The 22,054-nt window shown below is 48.8% G+C and overlaps 1 protein-coding gene across 1 annotated transcript in view; it reads right to left on the bottom strand.

Moving 5' to 3' along the window:
• FRAS1 (Fraser extracellular matrix complex subunit 1) overlaps positions 1 to 22,054 on the bottom strand; it is a 1,404,104-nt gene that overhangs the window by 637,660 nt on the left and 744,390 nt on the right. Inside the window, exon 16 of the mRNA XM_086961814.1 lies at positions 94 to 369. Coding sequence (XP_086817940.1) covers positions 94 to 369 — 276 coding nt within the window. The remainder of the gene's footprint in view (positions 1 to 93; positions 370 to 22,054) is intronic.

The raw sequence follows: 22,054 nt of genomic DNA, 5'->3' as shown, positions 1-22,054 counted from the left end.
TAATGTAACAAAACTTCTATCTCATACTTCCTCACGCATAAGGACACAAATCTGTTGGACTTTATCTGCCTGTGAGCTCACATCCGCACTTACCATCTGGTTGACCGCTGTAAAAGGTGTGCTATCCGTAATGGTTTCAAATGGAGATCTGGCCCCATTGGCATCGGTGGGGGTTGCTACTTCCCAACTGAATAAGATGGAGGACTGGTTGATGCCGGCGTCATCACAACGTTCTTTCATAACAACATAGTTGGGGTAGTGAGGGTCACATGGTGTCACACAGACTAACGGGTAGCCCGGTGATGGCAACTTCTTGACACCCTCTTTGGTGACTTCTTCCACGTGGTCATAATCAGCCAAGGATACGACCTGTACAAATGCAAAACAAGACAAGATCTTTACAAATCAGGATTTGCGAGTAAACAAACTCTAAATATAAGAGTGAGAGATAGGTCCAGAAGTCGTAATGATTGCTTCTCAGCACTATGGGCCAGATGTAGGAAGCCTAGTATCGCTCGGTAACGGCCGAAAAAACCTAATTTCGGACGTTACCGACCGGTATTAGGCTTTCCAGATGTAGGGGCCTAAATTAAGGATTCAGTAATTTACCGAATCAGCAATTTAAGGAATCACTAAATTATCGAATTCTTAAATACCGATTCGGTAAATTACTGAATCCTTAATGTACGGAGCACTCAAATGAGTGTTTTTCTCATTTGAGGATTCGTTATTTACCACCAACTACAAGTTGGTGGTAAATATCGAAAACCCCAAAAGAAGCAATTTTTTGCAAATTATTACAGTGCCATGTGGCAGACATACATGCCCTTAGGGCATGTATGTGTGCCAAATGTGCACCCATACACAATTCTGGGGTGCAACAGGGTGTCATAGTGACACCCTGCCACCCTTCAATGTGTTCCCCCTTTTATTGAATCAGTATAATTCCCATTCATTCCTATGGGCCTCCAGGCCCATAGAAATGAACGGGAATTACCAAATCGGTAAATACTGATTCGGTATTTACCGAATCTTACCGATTCGGTAATATTTACCGAATTAATACCTACATCCCATTTACCGATTCTAAAATACCGAATCGGTAAAATTCGGTATTTTAGAATCTGTAAATCTGGATTACCTACATCTGGCCCTATGCCCCTTAACAAGAGTGGTCCGGGAAATAGACCAGCATTTCCCCCAACACAGGCGTTCACTGATACTGGGAGCACTGTTAGCTCCACCAGCAGGGAAAATCCAGGCAAAAACGAGCTAGGCAATGAGGGTCCCCTTAGAAATTAGGAAAAAAGAGTTATCAGTAATTCCTGGTCCAATCATCTGGCAATTCTACATTTTGGTCCAGACTTTTACCTGGAGGGATAAAAGCTCCTAATAAAAGTAAATCTCATTATTCTGATGGGGCTGATAACTGCTGTTACCGTCCCCTTCAAAACGTAGTTGCCTTTAGTAATGGCAAGCTGTGTGTTTTCTGTTGCTTATTGTGACAATGCGGTTTATTAGTTGGGATGGATTGAAGTCCACTACAAGAGATAAAAGCACTACCCTGTTAGGTCCCGTAAACTGTTTCAGTAATTTAAACCTGAGCTTAACTCTTGGTAGCTATGGCACAGTGCCGACAAGCTTAATTAAGAGAATACGTGTAAAGCATTTAGTAACACCAAAACAGTAAAAAAAGTAAAAAACACAACACAATGAATATCCCACTACAATTTATAAAAATAGAGAATATTTTATTGAATAAAATGATACCAAAATGACAAACATCCAATACAGGGAATTAGAGAAATTATTTCAAAAAATGTAAGTCAGGGGCGTGGCCAAGATGGCGACCTAGGCGGCAGCAACTCCTGAGGGCTCACTGTGCTGAACTCACCCCAGAGGCTAAATATTAGCTAATCCCCCCCCTGCGAAGTGCCGCGGGTGGTGTGGGGGTCGGCAGAGATCTCGGAGCAGTCTTGGACTGCAATTGAAGGAGCGGGCGCCTTCTTTGGAGCGAACAACAACCCGCCGCTGTTTGCTGAGTAATGGCGCCCGTGGGACGAGTCGGCAGCCTAGAGTTGGCCGTGAGTGGTGGCGAGAGGCCTTGAATATCTGCGCCTTCACCAACAGCCTGGCGACACTCCGCTGGCCCCGGTTTCCAGCTCAGGGAGCCAGCGGAGCCCGCGCAGCAAGGTAGCTGGCCGAAGGCATCCCCGAGGCCGACGGGGGGCAGGCGAGCCGGAAACACCTAAATCAGGCCCAGGGCTGTGGGGCCTGGCCGGAAGACACCGGGCCCACTCCAGCCGACATCCCGCGGGACCTCCTGTGTCCGCATCGAAGAGGTCTGCGCACGAGAGGACTCCAAGCTGGCAGCTGTGAGGCCGGTACACACCTAAGGAGAAGAGACAGGGGCTGCGGCGCGACGGAGGCCAGCCTCTGAGAGGTTGTTGGGAGCCATTTTGTTAGGGTGCATCCGATGCCCGGACGGAGCAGTGGTTAGCAAAGAGGTGGTGGCCGACACACCTGCAAGGCAGGAACCACCGACAGGGGCGGCATTGGAGTCTGAGGAGCCCCCATACCGTCACAGCAGCAGTGGATTAAGAAACCATAAGCAGTGGACCGTAACCACAACGAGCGGACCCCAGCAGAGACTGTGACGCCTCAACATAAGAAAGTGCGGGGAGACGGGCTCCCTGGTAGGCCCAGCAGTGATATTACGGGCCCCACTCCAGGTACGTAAAGCAGCGCCTGCAGCGGACTGCAATCCCTTCTGTCATCCTTGGCTGGGCAGTGGCGCTCGGGAGGCAGGTCGGCCGCCCAGAAGCAGAGGTGGGTTGCGGCGAGAGGCCCTGGGGCTCTGAGCCGATATCATCAGCCCGGCGTCATCCCAACTGCCCATGTTTCCAGCTCGGAGAGGCGGTGGAGTCCGCGAAATACGGTAGCCAGCCGAGGGCACCCCCGAGTTCTGCTGTGGGTCAGGGGTGCCAGTAGCGCGAAATCGAAGCCGGGGCTGCGGGGCCTCGACAGACTGAGGTGGGCCCCACTCCTCCCGGTACCCCATGAGCCCTGCAGCATCCGCACTGGAGAGATGGGCGGAAGTGCGGTCTTCAGGCGGGCAGTGAGGAGCCAGGCAAGCTCCCTAGGTGAGGAGATAGGAGCTGCAGCACGGAGAAAGCTGAACCCATAGAGGCCTATTGGAGCCATTTTGCAGGAGCGCAACTGACACCCGGTCCAAGCGGCAGCTGGAGTGCAGAAGGCGGCCGGTAAACCTGTAAGGCAGAGTCCCAGTGGAAGAGGTGACGGGGGTGTCCAAGGAGCCCCCACTCCACTAGAATAGAAGCGGAGCACGAGACCATCAGACGGAGGGTAAAGGCTCCGACGGAGGCCAGGAGGCCCAAGCACATAAATGGCGCGGGGAGACGGACTCCCCTGTGGGCTCACCAGTGGCCATACAGACCCTGCTTCCTGGGCACATCGCACAAAGCGGAGAGGCTTGCCCGTGGGGCCTCGTGGTGGGGGCACTGCTGGGGTGACACGAGGGTGCACAGCAGACAGGTGCCTCGTGGTCATAAGAGCCCAGACCAGTGGGCAGGCGAGATACCGAGCGGCGCTTTCGGACTGAGAGGAGAACGCGTGGAACATCGCCCAACGCGGCCGGGTGAGGGGCACGAAACACAGGAGCCGGAGCAGGCGGCACGACATGGCCAGCTCACAGAAGAAGGGGGAAGGCACACTCCCGGAGATGCTCAGCAAGTTCCCAAATAAAGGGGACAAAGGACCGCCGTCTCCAAATGCGGTGAAACCACATAATGAGACGAGCGAGGGTTAGGTGACCATCACTAAATCATTTCTAGAGTCCTTGTTTAATTCTCTACGCGAGGACTTTCACGCACTCAAACAAGAGGTGGCCGGAGAGGTCCGAGAGATTCGCAGAGAGGTGGATGGTCTGTGGCGGGGGTTTAGGAAGCGGACCAGGCCAGGAGTGAGGAGGTGGAACAACTAAACCAGGAGATCATAAGACTCAAGGACCAACAGGCCGATCTGCAAGCACACAAGGAAGACCTAGAAAACAAGTCGCGATGGAACAACATAAGGGTCCGGGGGTTACCACTCAAAGAAGAAGGAGCAAATGTCGCTGGTTACCTGCAAGGTCTCTTTCGGGAGATCCTGGGGAGGCTGTGGATTTTGACATAAGAATTAACAGAGCACACAGAGTAGGGCTGGCAAGGAGGGCACCCGCACCCCACCCTGACATTCTCACTTTCCTACCTGATTTCCAGCTCAAAGAACGAATCTTACAGGAACCGAGGCAGAAGCAGCCCATTCAATACTAAGGACATCCCATAGCCTTGTATCAAGACCTGTCAGCCATCACACTCCAAAAAAGAAAAGCGTTTAAAGTCGCCACGGACTTCTTGCGTGACAAAGGGATCCCATACTCTTGGGGACATAACTTCCGCCTAATTTTCAAGTGGAATGGCGTCTTGCAGCAACTGCGATCGCTCCAGGACACTTGTGCCATGTTGGGCATCGAGCAGGCAGAGAGGCCTGCGTCTCCAAGACGGTCACAACATGCCACCAGAGGAGGATGGCAAACGGTTCATCGTAGATGCTCCCCTGTGACGGATCAGAAACCGGACCCTAAAACCATAACACAGGAAAGGGCCTTGGCAATCCAGGAGGCTGTTAAGGACACTTCACCAAAGGCCTGAGGAGATACAGGAGGGGGATTCTAAAGCACGTCTGCATTGGTAACCCGGAGTGGGGGATGGGCGGGGGCCACAAGGGTCGTCAAGGCAGCTTGCTTCACCAGGTAAACTCACTGCAGGCCTTTGGGGCGAACTACCAGTCCTGGGACTATGCATGCAAGTTGGGGCAACGATGTTGGGGTTAGGGAGGAGGGGGGGCTAGGGGTGTGGGAGCTTCGACGGGGCAGGGAGGGGGAGGTGGTAATGGTTGAAGGGTTGGTGGGCTGGGGATGGGGGGCGGAAGGGTAAGGGGGGTGGGCTCCGGTGTGTCGCAATCTAAGGGGGCGTGGGCAGAGCGGGGGGCTGGGGGCACCTCTGAACAAATGCAGAGCCCCAACAGAGACTGGCCATGGCTGAAGCTAGTGTGAAGGTTCTCACGTTAAACGTACAAGGGCTTAATACCCTATCAAGCGGAGGGCAATCCTATCCTTCCTGGAGAATTCTGGGGCTTCAATATATCTGCTACAAGAAACACACCTGCTCTCCAGGGACTGGCATCGCATGCGCTCCAGGACTTTCCCTCAGCAATACTTCTCCACGACAGAGAAAAAAGTGGGGGTAGCAATTCTGTTCGCTAAGCACTTTAAAGGCCAGGTGGAAGACAAGATCGCTGAGATCAAAGGCAGGCTCCTGGCTTATGCGGTTCAAGTGGGGGGAATGTCCTTGGATATGGGGTCGCTGTATGTTCCTAACATAAAGCAAGAACCCTTCCTCAGGGGGATCTTGGCAGATGTACTGGCGTATCAAGCAAAATACACATTAGTGGGAGGTGACATTAATCTGGTGATGGACCAGGATAAAGACCGGTCAGGCCAACGCTATGGCTCTACGGGGGCGGCGATTTCACAGGCAGGCAGACAATGGCTGGCTAGCAGAGGGTTCTTAGATCTTTGGTCCACCCCAACTCCACGGGGTACACGTTCGACTCACATGTACACCCCACCTATGCACGGTTATATCACCTCTTGGGATCCATGGACCTAGCTCCCTTAGTCTCAGACGCCGACATCACCCCGGTGGCACTTTCAGATCACGATGCGGACACACTTCACATAGCGGTCCCTCGCACAAAATCACACAAAGGCAGGTGGCGCCTACGGGAGACACGGCAACAGCGGAATGGGGTCACCCAATAACTACGCCAAAGCATCATAGATTACTTAAGCACTAACGATAGCGTAGACGTACCGGAGACAGCGGTTTGGGGGGCACTCAAAGCGGTGGTGCGCGGCGACCTCATAGCTATTGCAGCGGCCGAAGCGCAGGAGCGTAGGGACAGGAGGGAGGCATTAGCAGCGCAGGTGTTAGAATTAGAGCGGGTACTCAGCAGAACAGAGGCCCCTAGAATTTGGCAACAGCTAAAAGCAGCAAGGGCACAGCTTGCTAGCCTGGATCTCGATCAGGCAGAATACACAGCTATACGTCTCCGACATACATACTATGTGGGAGGTGATAAAACGGAGCGTCTACTGGCCAGTAAGCTTAGAGGTAAGGTCCAATGCTCAAAAATTCCCGCTCTCCAAGGCCAAGGAGAACTCATGCTTGTGGAAGATGAACAGATAGTGGAAGAGTTTCGAGCATTTTACGCCTCACTCAATGCTGCAGACCCAGCCGTGGACCCAGAGGGGGGAGACACCTACCTCAAAGGGGCATCAGTTACAGCCCTTAATGAGGCTAGCGTGCGAACTCTGGATGCCCCAATAAGGTCAGAGGAAGTAATATCGGCAATAGCACGCCTTAAACCTCTAAAAGCACCAGGGCCCGACGGATTCTCCGCAGGCTTCTACAAGACTTTCTGCCTATTGTTGGCACCTGTGCTTACCAAACTGTTCAACTCCTTCCAGGGGCCAGGCTCATTCCCCAGGACATGCCCGCTGCAGACATTATCGCACTGCCCAAACCCAGCAAGGACACTTCACAGTGTGCAGCCTACCGGCCCATCTCCCTCTTTAATTTAGACCTCAAAACCTTCACAGGGATTCTAGCAGCTAGACTAGGGCTGTGCCTGCCGGGAATCATAGAACCCGATCAATCGGGCTTCATCCCCAACAGACGGTGCAGTGATAATACTAAGCGACTTTTGCATGTGATAGACAAGGCCCATTTTATCGATGCGGACGCAGCTCTCCTATCTGTTGATGCCGAGAAGGAGTTCGACAGGGTGGACTGGCGGTACCTGGACAAGACCCTGGCCCGCTTTGGCATTGGTGACCGCTTCCGGACTTGGGTTGCCAACTGGTACGACACTCCCCAAGCGTCCATCCGGGTTATGGGATAGGCTTGCAAATCTTTGACATCAGGCGGGGCACTAGGCAGGCGTGTCCGCTCTCACCCCTGCTATTTGCCCTTTATATTGAACCATTTGCGCAAAGAATTTGTGACAATCCGGACATCGTGGGTGTCACGTTTAGTGGCGAACCGCACACCATTAGTCTGTATGCAGACGACATACTTGTGGCAGTAGACAATCCTTCATGCTCGGTGCCGGCTTTCCTAGCGGAAATGGAGACCTTTGGAGAAATTTTGGGATTCAAAATGAATGTAGGAAATCCCTGATTCTTCCTCTGGGCTGTAATGCTCGTAAATCTGCTGTGGACTAGGACAGTTCGTAGGACTGTCCGCACGCATGTCTCTGCCATTCTTGTGGATCACCCTGATGCCCAGTACAACGCAAACGGTTGAGCATAACTACGTAGCACTTTTTACTCAAATTCAAGGGGACCTGAAGAGGTGGCGGCAACAGTCGCTCTCCTGGCTGAGTCGGGTGGCGGTGATCAAAATGTCCCTGCTCCCCAAGATCCTCTAACTGTTCAAAACCATCCCCGTCAACCCACCGCTAGGGATGCTTCAGAAGATGCAAGATGCGATACGACACTTCGTATGGGCCGGTAAATGACAGACTCCGCAGAGATCTGGCCAGGCGAGCTCCTAACGAGGGTGGTTTGTGCATCCCAGATCTTCTCCGCTACTTCCAAGCGACACAACTTCATTATTTCTTGGAATGAAACTGCCCAGAATCAGAAAAACTGTGACTATTTCAGGACAGGGCAATGGCCTAAATGTCGCTGTGGAAGGTCCCCTTTCTGCATCGCGCCAACAGGCCGGCCGGCCTATCTTAAAAAATCACCTATCACTCGCTCAATACTCAAGGTGTGGGATGCGGTGGCAGTCAGTAGAGGTCTCCCCACTTTCCCCATCCCCATGTCACCAATACTCGACAACCCGATCTTTCCTCCAGGGATGGACCAAGGGGCGTTTCGCCAGTGGCGGGCATCGGAATGTAGGTCGGCCGGACATCTGTTTGATATGGATGGCTTTATCCCACTTGACACCTTGAAGGAGATGTGTACCCTGATAACACCGCAGCGGTTCCAGTACTTCCAGATCCGCCACTCGCTCACGCAGGGGGACACATTACCACAAGGGAGTCGGAGGCTGACAGTCTATGTGAAATGGCTCATCACGAAACAGTCAGATAGACAAGCAATCACAGAACTGTATAAGATGCTGAGCCCTCCCAGTCTACTCTGTGTTCCGCTGGTCAGAGGCATTGGGAAGGAGAGCTTGGACGAACTCTGATGGATAAAGAGTGGCAGGTTTCCAGGTGAGTACTCGACTGGTGAAGTTAAGGTTCTGGGGATAGACTCAGGGATCCCCCCCAGGGTCAGGTAGGTACAGTTGGTACACCCTCAGCGGCACAGGGGCAGCCGGGTGTAGAGGTAGTTAGGCCCAATGTTATCCAATGAGAGGCAGGGGGCCTTCGGTTGGTGGCTGCTGGCTAGCAGGCCACGCGGCTGTGGGAGCTGGGCTCCTGGTCACTTGCTCAGGGCAAATGGGGAAGTAGAATAGGACAAAGATTGCACTGCCAGGGGCACTCGGGCGGCTGGGTGCAGGGTGCTTCTGAGCCATCGGGCGCTCAATGTTTTTCAATGGAAAAGGTAAAGAGGGAACAACGGCTGCTGACTCGGGGACAGAGATTCTTCAGGTGCGACCACCACTTTGAGAGGTAAGTTGGGTCCTTGGAGAAGAGGTGAGTACCCCAAAGGAGGGCGCAAGGGGCGGGGGGGGGCAGGGTGCAGGGGTGTCTTTGGGTGTCGGGAAATCTTACCCTCGGCTGGTAGCGGTTAGATGGGTCCCTGGTTCTGAGGCTGCCGGTATCGTCTGAGTCGTCAAGGAAGGTCTTTGGGCACTAGACTTTGGGTCCCAGTCGCCAGGAGGACGTCCTTGTGGTCTTGGATCACTCAGGCACAGGCCGGGCTTGGCGGGTACAGAGTGGGCTGGATTTGCGGTTCCCAGCTGGCACCAGGGGGGTTTTTGTTGGAGCAGAGCCTCTGCTCATGGGAGTCCCAGTCTGTTAGAGGGTAAAGGCAGGCAGGTCCTCCGGGTTTGTCCAAGGTTGCTGTCCGCAGGAGTCGCTGGGATTTAGCAGGAGCAGGTTCCAGGGTCAACAGGCCGGTAGGGCTGGGCCCAAGTCAGTGGGTGTCGTCCTGCTGTTAGCAGCTGCACGGCGGATCTTCTTCTTGATCTTCTTTCTTCTTTTCTTATCGGGATATGAGGAAGGAAGGTTCAGGGAGCCCCTAAATACTGAATTTAGGGCTGTTACAGGTAGGGCAGGGCAGGGACCAATAGGTTCCTGTCCTGGGGTGGGTACACGCCCTAGTCTGCTCCTCTCTGGTGGGAGGGGGGCAGGAGCATAGCTGTGATTGGGCAGGGCGCCCCATCTTCAAGGTGGCCGGAGCCCGGGGTCCTGCTTCGCCTCGCCTTTCCCACCTGAGGGGTGGCGTTGGCACAGGCTGGAACACCCCCCTTCCTGACGTAGGGTTTCCCGCCAGTCTACCCACCAGAGTGGGAGTCAGAACCGGTGGGGGTACAGCAAACGGTCTGGAGAAAATCACAGAGGCGGCAGGCCTTTGAAGCTTCCCCCTGCCCATCCTGGGGGAGGAGACCTAGCACCTCGCCCAGGATGTGCATTGTTGAAGGCCCAGGAGAGCGGGGGCTCTCCACCAGGGGTCCAGCAACATGTCTGCTGTGTGGCAGCCTCTCAGTCCAAACGTGGATTGTAGATCAAGTTTCAGGGGGCATCTCTAAGATGCCCTTTGGTGCATTTTACATTAAATCTCATACTGGCATCAGTGCAGGTTTAATGTGCTGAGAAGTTTGATACCAAACTTCTCAGTCTTCAGATAAGCCATCATGGTGCTTTGGAGTTCGTAATGTCGACCTCCCAGCACCATATACTATTAACGGCAGTACTGCACTTAGAGTGCCCAGGAATGGTCCTGGGTACTGTAGGGGCACAGGGCTCATGCACCTGTGCCCACACCACTGGCATAGGGCACCCAGCTAGAGGGGTGACTGAGGTATGCCAGGGCAGTGGGTCTCTAGGGCATGGCACACAGGAATGTGTGCCATGTTGACTCTTTGTTTAGTTCTGTACTTAGACACTCAGCCTGCAAAGGCAGTGTGTGGGTGTCAGGGCACAGGGCCCCTAAGGGTGGCACAATTAGTGCTGCAGCCCTTAGGGTTCTTCTCTGGTCACCATGCCCTGGGTACCTGGGGTACCATTTACTAGGGGCTGACAGGTGGCCAGATATGCCAATTGGGTTTTAGTTTCAACACAGTTTTAGGGAAGGTACACAGGCCCTGGGAACCTGGTTGGCAGGAGCCCAGGGCACACTCAGTCAAAGTACATCAGCAGTTCAGCAAAAAGTGGGGGCATACCAATGCAAGAAAGATGGCACTTTCTCACACAACCCCTCCCCAAACGAAAGGTGATAAGACTAACCTTACCCTAGGGAGTCTTCATTGTCTAAGTGGAAGAACCTGGAAAGTCTATCTGCATTGGCATGGGCATGGGCAGTCCCTGGTCGGTTTTCCGCTTCAAAGTCCATTCCCTGTAGGAAGATGGACCATCTCAGTAGTTTTGAATTTTCCCCATTTCATATGCATTAGCCATCTGAGAGGTCTGTGGTCAGTTTGAACCAGGAAGTGAGTTCCAAACAAGTAGGGCCTCAACTTCTTCAGGGACCAGACCACGGCAAAGGCCTCCCTCTCAAAGGCACTCCAACGCTGCTCTCTGGGGAGTAGCCTCCTGCTTGTAAAAGAAACAGGTTGGTCTTGGCCTTCCTCATTGATCTGGGATAGGACCGCTCCTAACCTCAGCTCTGAGTCATCAGTCTGCACTATGTACTGCTTGGTGTTCCATGGTACTTTTAGAATGGGTGCTGAGTACATTGCTTCTTTCAAGGTGTCAAAAGCCTTTTGGCAGCTAACAGTCCAGTTTACTTTCTTGGGCATTTTCTTGGAGGAGTTCTGTGAGGGGAGTCACAAGGGACCCATATCCCTTCACAAACCTCTTGTAGTACCTAGTCAAGCCAAGGAATGCCCTGACTTGGGTCTGGGTTGTTGGAGCTGCCCAGTCCATGATACTCTGGAATGGGCTGTAAGGGTTGGACCTGGCCTCCACCAACAAGGTGGCCAAAATACACCACAGTGCCCTGCCCTAGCTGGCATTTGGATGCCTTGATAGTCAGCCCTGCAGAATGCAGGGCTTGTAGAACCGTCCCAAGGTGGATCAGGTGATCCTGCCAGGTGGAGCTAAAGACAGCAATATCATCAAGATAAGCTACACTAAAGGACTCCAACCCAGTCAGGAATTGGTTCACCAACCTCTGGAAGGTGGCATGGGCATTCTTTAACCCAAAAGGCATTACAGTAAACTGATGGTGCCCATCAGGGGTGGAGAATGCTGTTTACTCTTTTGCTCCTGGGGCCATGCCAATCTGCCAGTACCCTGCTGTCAAGTCAAAGGTACTGAGAAATGTGGCTGCCCCCAACTTATCTATCAACTCATCTGCTCTTGGAATGGGGTGAGCATCTGTCTTGGTGACAGAGTTGAGCCCTCTATAGTCCACACAGAACCTCACCTCTCTCTTTCCATCCTGGGAATGAGGTTTGGGGACCAGAACCACTGGGCTAGCCCAGGGGTTCTCAGAGGGTTCAATAACCCTTAACTCCAGCATCTTGCTGACTTCAGCTCTGATGCTTTCCTTGACTTGGTCTGATTGTCAATAGATTTTGTTTTTGACAGGGTTACTGTCACCAGTGTCCACATCATGGGTACACCAGTTGGTCCGAAGACTAGCATACTGTTGCAAAACTTGTGTGCAGTCAGTCTGCTGTTGGGCAGAGAGAGTGTCTGAAAAGAAAAGACTACTTCATCCACTGACCCATCTTTTGGGCTACAAGAGAGAAGGTCAGGTTCACTCTCTGCTTCCTGTTCCTCATCAGTCACAATCAGCATGGTGATGTCAGCCCTGTCATGATAGAGCTTAAGGCGGTTCACATGGAGAACCATTCTGGGTGTCCTGCTTGTGCCCGGGTCCACTAGGTAAGTGACCTCACTCTTTTTCTCCAGGATAGGGTAAGGGCCACTCTATTTGTCCTGGAGAGCCCTTGATGCCACGGGTTCCAAAACCAACACCTGTTACCCAGGTTGAAATTGAACCAGGGCAGCATTTTGGTCATACCAGTGCTTCCGAAGCTCCTGGCTGGCCTCAAGATTCTTGGATGCCTTTTCCATATACTCAGTCATTCTGGACCTTAGGCCAAGCACATAGTCCACAATGTCTTGTTTGGGTTCTTGGAGAGGCCTCTCCTCACCCTCTTTCACCAGACAAAGTGGTCCCCTTACAGGATGACCATACAGAAACTCAAAGGGGGAAAGCCTACTTCCTTCTGTGGCACTTCCCTATAAGCGAAAAGCAGGCATGGCAACAGGACATCCCATTTCCTTTTGAGTTTTTCAGGGCGTCCCATGATCATGCCTTTCAATGTCTTGTTGAATCTCTCAACAAGGCCATTGGTTTGTGGATGGTATGGGGTAGTAAACCTGTACTGCACACCACACTCCTTCCACATGTTTCAGATAAGCAGACAAAGTTGGAACCTCTTTCTGAAACCACCTCCTTAGGAAACCCAACCCTGGTGAAGACACCCAGGAGGGCCTTGGCTACTGCTGTAGCAACCCTAAGGGGAATTGCTTCAGGGTACCTAGTAGCATGATCCACTACTACTAGAATGAATTTGTTCCCTGAGGCTATGGGAGCTTCCAGTGGACCCACAATGTCCACCTCTACCCTTTCAAAGGGGACCCTCACCACTGGCACTGGTACGAGGGGGGCTTTGGGTGGCCACCTGTCTTGCCACAGGCCTAGCAGGTAACACAAGAGCTTACAAACTCTTTCACCTTTTGATGCATCTGGGGCCAGTAGAAGTGACTGACTAGTCTTTACCAAGTTTTGTTTTGCCCCAGATGTTCAGCTAGGGGGATGTCATGAGCCAAAGTTAGGAGAAACTACCTGTACTTTTGTGGCACTACCACTCTCCTGGTGGCTCCAGGAGTGGGGTTTCTTGCCTCAGCATACAGTAATCCCTCTTCCCAATAAGCTCTGTGGGTACCACTGACATCTCTCTGAGCTTCTGAAACAGCTTGCTGCCTCAGTTCTTCAAGAGTGGGACAGTCTTGCTGTCCCTGGCACAGCGCTTCCCTAGTGGGTCCCCCTGGGCCCAGGAGTTCAACCTGGAAAGGCTCAAGCTCCATGGGCTCAGTTCCCTCTAGGGTTTCCAAGTCCTCTCCCTGGGGAGGGGGGTCCTGAGTGGTTTGCTGTGTGGAAGCTGGTCCCCCAGTCTTCGGGTTCTTTCTTTTGGTTGGTTGGGCCATATTTTCAGGCTCCAAACCAACTTATGCACCCTTCTTTTTGCCATGTGCTCTGGTTTGCACACACACCAGTCTAGGAATACCCAGCATGGCAGCATGGGTTATTTGCTCAACTTCCGCCGAGACTGAAGATTCCAGGTCATTTCCAAGCAGACAGTCAGCTGGTAACTGTGGAGAGACCACTACTAGTTTTAAACCAGTAAACCCCACCTCCCCTTCCCAAACTAGTGTTACCATAGCCATAGGGGGATTAGTGGTAACACTGTCAGCTTTGGTGACTGGGTAAGTTTTCCCAATCAACTATTGCTCTGGGGAAACCAGTATATCTTTCACCGTAGTGACACTGGCACCTGTATCCCTCAGGGCTTCTACTCTAGTTCCATTAATAGATGGGTATTGCAAATACTTTTCCAAGTTGGGTGGTAACCCAGCTAACTTAGCAAGCTCTATTTCCCCCAAGTAGACTAGACCATCTTGAGTGTATTCCCAGATTTGCTCTGGACACTCCTCTGACCCCCTCTGTAGACTTACTGTCCCTGGAGTGACTGTACTGGGGGCCTTAGGGGCTTTGTTGTAGGGGCAGTTCTTGTCTACAGTTAAATGTCCCAACTTTTTACAGTTGTTACAATAGGCCTTGTTAGGATCAAAGTTTGTCCCCCTATAGGGCTGAGGCACATAGGGAGTAGTTTCCGACCCACCCACATGTACAGGTGTTTGGGGCCCTTTGGAAGACTAAGACTTTTTATCTTGGGGATTCTCACCACCTTCCCCCTGAGGAGGTTTCGTGACCACCTTCTTTTGGTCACCCCCAGTGGTTGTCCTTGTCACCCTAGCCTTGACCCAATGGTCTGCCTTCTTTCCCAATTCTTGGGGAAACATTAGACCTAGGTCTACCAAATGCTGATGCAACTTTTAATTTGTGCAATTACTCAAAATGTGTTCCTTCATAAACAAATTGTAAAGCTCAGTAAAGTCATGCACATTGTGTCCAGTTAACCATCCAGTGTCTTTAATGAGTAGTCTACAAAATCTATCCAATATTGGGACTGGATTTTGTGAGCCCCCTGAACCTAATTCTGTACTCCTCAGCAGCCCAAATCCCTCAATCAGAGTCTTCTCCATGAGGTCATAGGACCCTGCATCTAGCCCAGAGAGGGTCAGAAGTCTGTCTCTGCAGTTACCAGAGAACAGTTCCCACAGGAGTGCCCCCAGAGAGGTTTCTTCAATCTTCTCATATCACAGGCCCTCTCAAAGGTTGTGAACCACTTGGTGATAACATCACCTTCCTCAAATTTAGGGACAATCCCTTTGGGTATTTATAGATCATAAGATTGCTATCTATCCTTATTATTGGTATTGCTGCCACCAGAGATGGGGGCTAACCCTATTATCTAATCTCTTGGCAAACTTTGTTAAAAAGCTGTCCTATTCACTGGGACCAGTCCCAATGTTTTCCCTGGACCCTCGCCCACCTGTGTAGGCCATAGGGTCCGAGAGTGTGATTCTTGGAGTTAAGGGTACAGGGACCCTCCTCTCCCTAGAGGTGATTGGGGGGAGGATTATCTTCCTCCTCTTAACACCTCTTCTTCCTCTGACTGGCCATCACCCTGTTCAGAGGGGTGGCCTTTGGCATACCCAGCCAAGAGCTCCTGGAGCCCTACTTTGGTTGGATGCAGGCCTATTGGTATATTCTTGAGTTTGCATAAGGACCTTCCTTCTCTGAAATTTAAGTGTAAGTAAGGTGTGAGGTCGAGCTCCTCCACCAGGTCCTGTGCAATATTATCTTCACTAATAGTTGGGGGTGGTTGAGACATTCTAACCTGACAATTCTAGCCCTCTACACTGATTATAGTGACTTTTATTTTTCTAAAGTTCTAATGGGACTTAAGCTAGGCCCTACAAGACTAAGTATTTTGGAAAAAACAATTTCAGAATTCTGAAGGCAATTTATGAGTTCTGTGGTGTTGTAGTGTAGTTCCTATTTTCCTAATAGGCCCTGCGCATTGGAATAACATAAACAGTAGTATCGACGTAGAAGTGCGGATCTTTCAGGCCTCCACTGACTATGCTAAACTTAATTGGGTTTGTTACCAACTAGCTCAGAAGTCACTGGAAACTTTATTCTCTGAATAGGAAGTGATCAGCTTCCTTGGTACAGACAAGAAGGGATTCAGTTTTCCAACAACCATGCAACATGACACCTTTGCTCCTCAGATAAGAGTCAATCTCCAGAGTCGTGTGAACAATAGACAGTTATTTTACTCAGTCAGTGGTTGTGCAGATTACTTTCACAATATGTAGAGAATAGAGAGACAGGCGTTTTCAATAAAGGGTAACATTTATTGAACAGTCTTTCTTCTCGTACAAGAGAAATGAATTGCCACAATTGCAAGACTTGTTATTATAAAAAGTACGTACAGTAAGATGAGTATTGCGAAATAATACTGTAAAAGCATTGATATGGTTTCTTAGCCATACAATGGTTTAAAATGAATAAAACATATATACATTCATATATACATTAGGCTAAAATACTCAACTGGTGCTTCTAACTACGCCTACCCTAGTGTACCCGACCTAAGCCTAATACTTGGGAGGGGAGTAAGTAAGTAGCGACAGCGTCTCTCTCAGCGCGTCGAGGAGGAGGGGCAGCGTCCGCGGGCAGCTTGCATCTGCTGGGCTCTTTGCAGGGGGACGGCTGTTCAACTCTTAAGTTCACCACACCATCGTTCGCTCGTTAGCAGCAATAGCAGTAGCGATAGCAGCTATGGTATCATCAGCATACCAGCAGCTTCAGCTTCAGTGAAACAGCAGCAGCATCAGTGAAAACAGCAGCAACTTCAGCGTTTACTTAAGGCAATGTTGGTAATATTTATACCTGGAAGGTGCCTTGTTTGACGTAAGTCTTTGGACATAAGACGTCAATAAAGATGTCACTAGGAAGTGATCGTTTATCAGTGCTCATTAGAGTTCTATTACTAATCAAAACATAGCAAGCGGGGCTTTCCCAGGTTGCTGAGTTTTTATCTTGTTGAAGAACTCGGAGTGTTAATCTAGGAATCTTAGATAGTAACTTCTGCTATGTCATTGCACTAATTGGCTGCAAAGGAAGTGGCAGAGGAAGCGATTCTGAAATGTGGCTCTGTTCGTGTGAGGCCAGAGACGAGCTTCTGAATATTGCATTTGATCGGTTAGGCCAATATAGGGGTATAAGGGAATTATAGCAGTATAGGGGCATAAGGTCACAGTATCGATCAGGGTCCTAGATTAGAATGCAACACCCACTCCACGAATTCATGTCCATCAAATTACTAAAACTAGAGCAATAAGATACATGTGTAACATTGCCCACCCGAAAATACATATATGCATTTGAAATAGGCGTATTTGTAATACGTGAAAATATAGGTACTGTACGTTTTTGAAGCATAGAAATCATTCAAAAATCATAGCATATGAAATCAATGAACGATTTTGTAAAAAGAATTACACATGAAATATCTCTGAATACAGAAAGGAAGGGCGAGATATTTTCATCACATATAAATGCATTGCAGTAAAAATGTGCTAGAGGCTGGTGTAAAAATATCATGTCTCTAGATGTAAAAAAATAGAAGTAGAAGCTTCTGTTCTCTATGAATAGTTCTACTTTAAGCAAAGAATTTTCATGCCAGAAAAAAGGTGAATATTAAAAAGTGTTCAATTCAAAAGAATTATTGCTTGAACGGGGAAAATAGAGTTCCAACGCTTTTAGCAGTTTTTGTTGTTCAAAACTGAAGGCCGAATTCAGAGTTCATGGGAACGCTGTGTGTCGGAATGCTTCTCTAAAGTTATTGTTTCTGTTCGGGTGAGAACATCATATCAGACAGGCTCTCAAAGAATTGGTCTACAAAATCAGGTGACAGTTCAACCAAATTCGATAGTGCTGTAACTTGGCAGGTGTGAGAATGATTGCTGTCATCAAAGTCGGGACCAGCAATGCTCACAGAAGGTCGTACCTGGGTGCTGTTGCTTTTGTCACTCGCTCCACTGTTACCACCTAGTCGTAGTACAGGAGTCTCAACGAATGCCGTCATCAGGATTGGTAGCTTCTGGGGACAACACAATGCGTGAGCCGTTATCGGACTGAGCAAAGTATCGATATCCATTGGTACTGCTGATGGAAGTGCAAGACAGGTGTCCAACACGCACTCTTCTCCGCATAGCATACATCGTAGTACAGGTAAGATGCAGGATTGCCATATCGGTCTGAATGAAAGGAACCAGGTCGTGTTTAGATCTCTCAGCCTGGCCAATCCAAGGACTCTAGTTATTCTGTCCCGGTAGCGCACTGCTAGGATTGTGTCTTCCATTCCCATAGGAGTCATGTCTGAGCTGTGGCTTGCCATATCGGAGCAGGAGGGTCAAAAATAAAATCCCTGCTACAAGTCCCAAAAATAGGGGTATGCCGCCAAAGACAGAGTGGACAAAATTTGGAACGATTCCCAGAATTGCTTGAAATGGTGTTAGCAGTCCCGTAAAAATCGTCTTAAATATGCCTGGGATGCCTGTGGCACTAGACATGTTAAGGAGTTGGCTCAACATTTCTGCGAAATGCACGGGGCAATTTGTTGATAAAAGGTCATGAACCTCCGTGGCTGTCCTTGCAACTAGGAGATCATACGTCTCTTTTGATGACGTGATGGGCACTGTTGTCTGCAAAAGCACAGACTTAATTTTGCTTAAAGTATCAATTCGTATAGAAGAGAAATGCAGACGAGGCCAGATGGGAGTCTCTATGTCTCCAGGGCCGCTCGGGAACAATGCTTGCATACAGCATTTGACCATGGAAGTTACGCTTACGAGATACGCTTTTCCTGGCAAAAGGCCACAACATCTGTGATCCGTTCTTATAATGTAACTCCCATTCGCGAGTTGCATAAAGAAAGGCTCTATCTGCGTTGCATGTGTGACAAGCTGGTGGCATGAAAGGTTGCTAGAATTACCTTCACAGGCTCCGTGTAAATTAATACCCTGGCACAAAAGTATACCGCTTAGTGAACGTTTACAGTTTTCACCACTAAGAAATACATTTTTGTCGCTGTCACTATAGCATGAATGTGTGTATGGTAATTTCCATGCTGACTTAACATAACCTTTACCTAATCGTTCATACTGGCCAGTAGGTATGGATTCAAGGCACTTTTTAAATTGGAAAGTTGTTATCGGAATAGTGATAATTCCGTGTATTATCCATTCAATGACAGGACTTTCTGACATTGTCAATGGTAATCTCTCAAGTTTTTCGATGCTCAGGATTGTATAGTCTGCTCCTTTCTGTGCCAAGCTGATTTGTTTATCAGTAAGGTTAAAAATGGAAAACAATGACGTTGTGTTGATTAAACGCCAAGGCACATAGCCTGAACGAAGATTTTGCAGCGTCTAGCCTAATTGTACAATAGAACGTAATTGTGACTGGCCATGCTGTAACATTAGCAAGTCTCTGTCTATTATATCAAAGGCAGAGGATACAATATTGTCCAACGAATATATTCTGGAGGACAGAGTCATTAACCCATTGTCCACTACAGAAAGTGATTTTTCCAAATTAATACGATCAATTTCTCGTATTTTTTCTGCTGTTTCAATTTGTGTGACTTTCCAAGCCTCGTTGTATGCAGCATATATGCTGGCCGCTATGAAACGCTTTTGACGCTGTTTGCGTGGTCCCAAAATAAAATCGCGCAAATCAGCACCCTCTTTAAGTAAAGACAAGTGTTGCTTAATTTCAGCCAGTGTGGATGATCCTAGCCATTCAAGGCAGAGGTTCCCTACACTGTATGTTGTTACTATCCCTGGATGTTGTCTCTGGGAGTATCTAGGGTCTTGTCTGGTCATTTTTAACCCCTGTGTTTTATTCAGGAATCTATCTTGACAGTTATTTGTGTCAGTAGGCCAGGTTAACCACTTTTTCCAATCAGGATGTGTTCTGTTTAAATGTAAAATTTTAGATACGTCTATCTCAATATCTGTTGTATTTTCAGGTATTGGTTTCGGAATAGACGGTTTGTTTAGGTCTTTGATCTTAGCTAGGCCAAGACAGGATGTTTGATGAATTGTGTCATTTAAAAACAACATTTGTTCTGGTATCATGCAGGTTCTGAATAATGCTTCTAGGCCTTGTACCTGCCAATCTTTTGTACCCCAAATTGGTTTTGTTTCAATGTTATTTTTCCAATAATCAAAACCAAATGTCATCATTTTTTCATAAAATGCTACTGAATATATCAATTTAGTGTTTGTCAGCATAGTTTTTAATCCTGTTTTATCTAACAGTTTGTAATACAACGTTTCTGCATCACTGGTGTTAAACCCTGAGAAGTACTTGAATTTCTCAAAGAATGTTTTAGAACTGCTTTTAAGTGGTGTAGCACAATGTTCCCATTGATTATACTTAAAAACATTTCTAGTCTGTGCAGATTTATGCAAATAATGATCGCCATGTGTAAAACAGAACATCTGTTCATAACTAGACGAACCTTGTAAATAATCATGTTCTGTGAATCTAGCTGACATTACTAAATCAGACATCATGTTATTAATACTGTCAAAGTCCCAATCATCAGAGAATGTACTAGGTTTTACAAAGTCACTTAAAGAAACCTTCAGTTGATGAGTATACTTCAGGATCTCGACCGGACCATAGATCTCATAGTCAGTTTTCTCCCATACTACCCCACCGGGTATTGGAATGGCTGTGACATTTACTGTTGACAGTTCTCTTTTCTTCACGTGGGATGATCTGTGTGGTATGAGGACTAAGTTGATGTTCTGACTTGCTGTGTCCATTGTACTATATTTTCCCTTAATGAATTTTCCCAAACAAAGTACCATGATGAGCCAAAGCAGGAGGAAAAATACACCTAGACCGAACCAGAACTCTAACCAAGGGGAAATAAGGTAGATTTCCTTCAGTTGAAGAAAGAGTTCCGTTGCTTTTTCTTTAAAAGTCTTTTTTGTTTCTGGCAACACTTCGGGGTTACTTTGATCCTCGGAAAAGTTGTCGAAGTCGATGAAATAACCAGAGGCAGTTCTGTCAATTGTTGGGATTGTTCTTTCAATCTGTCTTTCGGTAGCACTTTCTGATGCCACATTATTGTAGACTGGTGTTTCTTGACGAACTGTTTCAATCTGTGTCTCAAGAGGCACGAGTTCCATGGCATTATTGCATAGTCCTTCTCTGTGCACTGCAGGCTGATCGAATGTGATTAGTCTTTCAGTTTGAACCTCTTGGATTGTTGCAAGTTTGGGTATTCTGTTGTTTCTCGGGAATCCACTGGGCCTACTGTTGATTATAGGCCACATGCTTGTGGTTTTACCAGGTCGATAGATACAACTCTGTTCTCCTTTTTACCATCAAGGGGCGGTAGTACTACTGATCTTGTTCCGGTGACTGCCAAGACAGGTACTGCTTTTCTATAAGAAGGCCCAAATTCCTTCTTCACCGCTATTTTTTCTCTGACTAGATCCCCAATCTTTGGAATCCAGACAGGCCTTGCTGGGGCTGTTGCTTGTGGTGCCTCGTCAGTGGTATCTGGTTGTTGCTTTAACTTCATGTTGCTTAAGGATTTTCTTGTTTCATTCAAGTCCTGTAAAACAGCCAAACGATCTTTGATGTCAAAGTCTGTTTTCTTATCTTGTACCACTGATACTTGACTATCTAGGTCCTGAACTCTCTCATTCTAGTTCCGAACAATAGTTCGTATGGGCTGAAACCTTTTAGAGAATTTCTTGGCAAATTATTAAGACTGATTTGGACACTTATTAGATGTTTGACCCACCCAGCACCCGAACCTAATACCTTCGCTGTTATAGATTGCTTTATGTCCCGGTTTTTTCTTTCTACCACACTGTTCCCTTCGGGGTGTGACGGACAAGAATACAGCAACCCAACTCCCATGCTGGCCATGGTCTCCTTATAAGCTCGACAGCTGAAAGCAGGACCCTGGTCAGAATGGAACACGGCAATTGCGTATGTGCCGATAAAGACTCGCAGATCTTTTATAACCGTTCTGGCGTCAGCCGAGCGCTGGAGGCCACATTTTTTTAAGTGTGTTTAGCCTTTATGATGTACAATGGGACGTGTTTCTCTTTTTTGATAGCGCAAATAGATTGCCTAATGCTTTCTATTAGGGCTTCCGACACTACACTGGCCGGTTCTCCACTGCAATCTCTATTGCAGTCTTCACAGTTTTTTGCAAACTCATGAATACCTTCACTCATTTCCGGCCACCAGTACTCTGATTGCAATTCTCTCAGAGAGTCCCTGATTGTTTGGTGTCTCAGACCCATCCCCATATGTGCTTCCTGTGTGAGGAAGCCCCTCCGGTCCCTGTTTGGAATTACCCTATCCCCCACTCCAGGGATTCAAGCAAAAGGAACGGAATTTGCATCGATTACGTATGCATAATTGAGTGGATAGTTCACGGGTAGTGCTCCACTGTCGCCTTTTACGGTCGTTTTTACTACCAGCATGGTTTCCCCGTCTATGTATTTTTCTGCACGCTTTTTTGTGGCTACGGAAGCCGGTTTTGTTGCTTCCGCTGTG

This window comes from Lissotriton vulgaris, chromosome 3_1 (assembly GCF_964263255.1).
Source record: "Lissotriton vulgaris chromosome 3_1, aLisVul1.2, whole genome shotgun sequence".
Taxonomy (NCBI): Eukaryota; Metazoa; Chordata; class Amphibia; order Caudata; family Salamandridae; genus Lissotriton; species Lissotriton vulgaris.
This window is presented reverse-complemented; position numbering and strand designations above follow the sequence as displayed.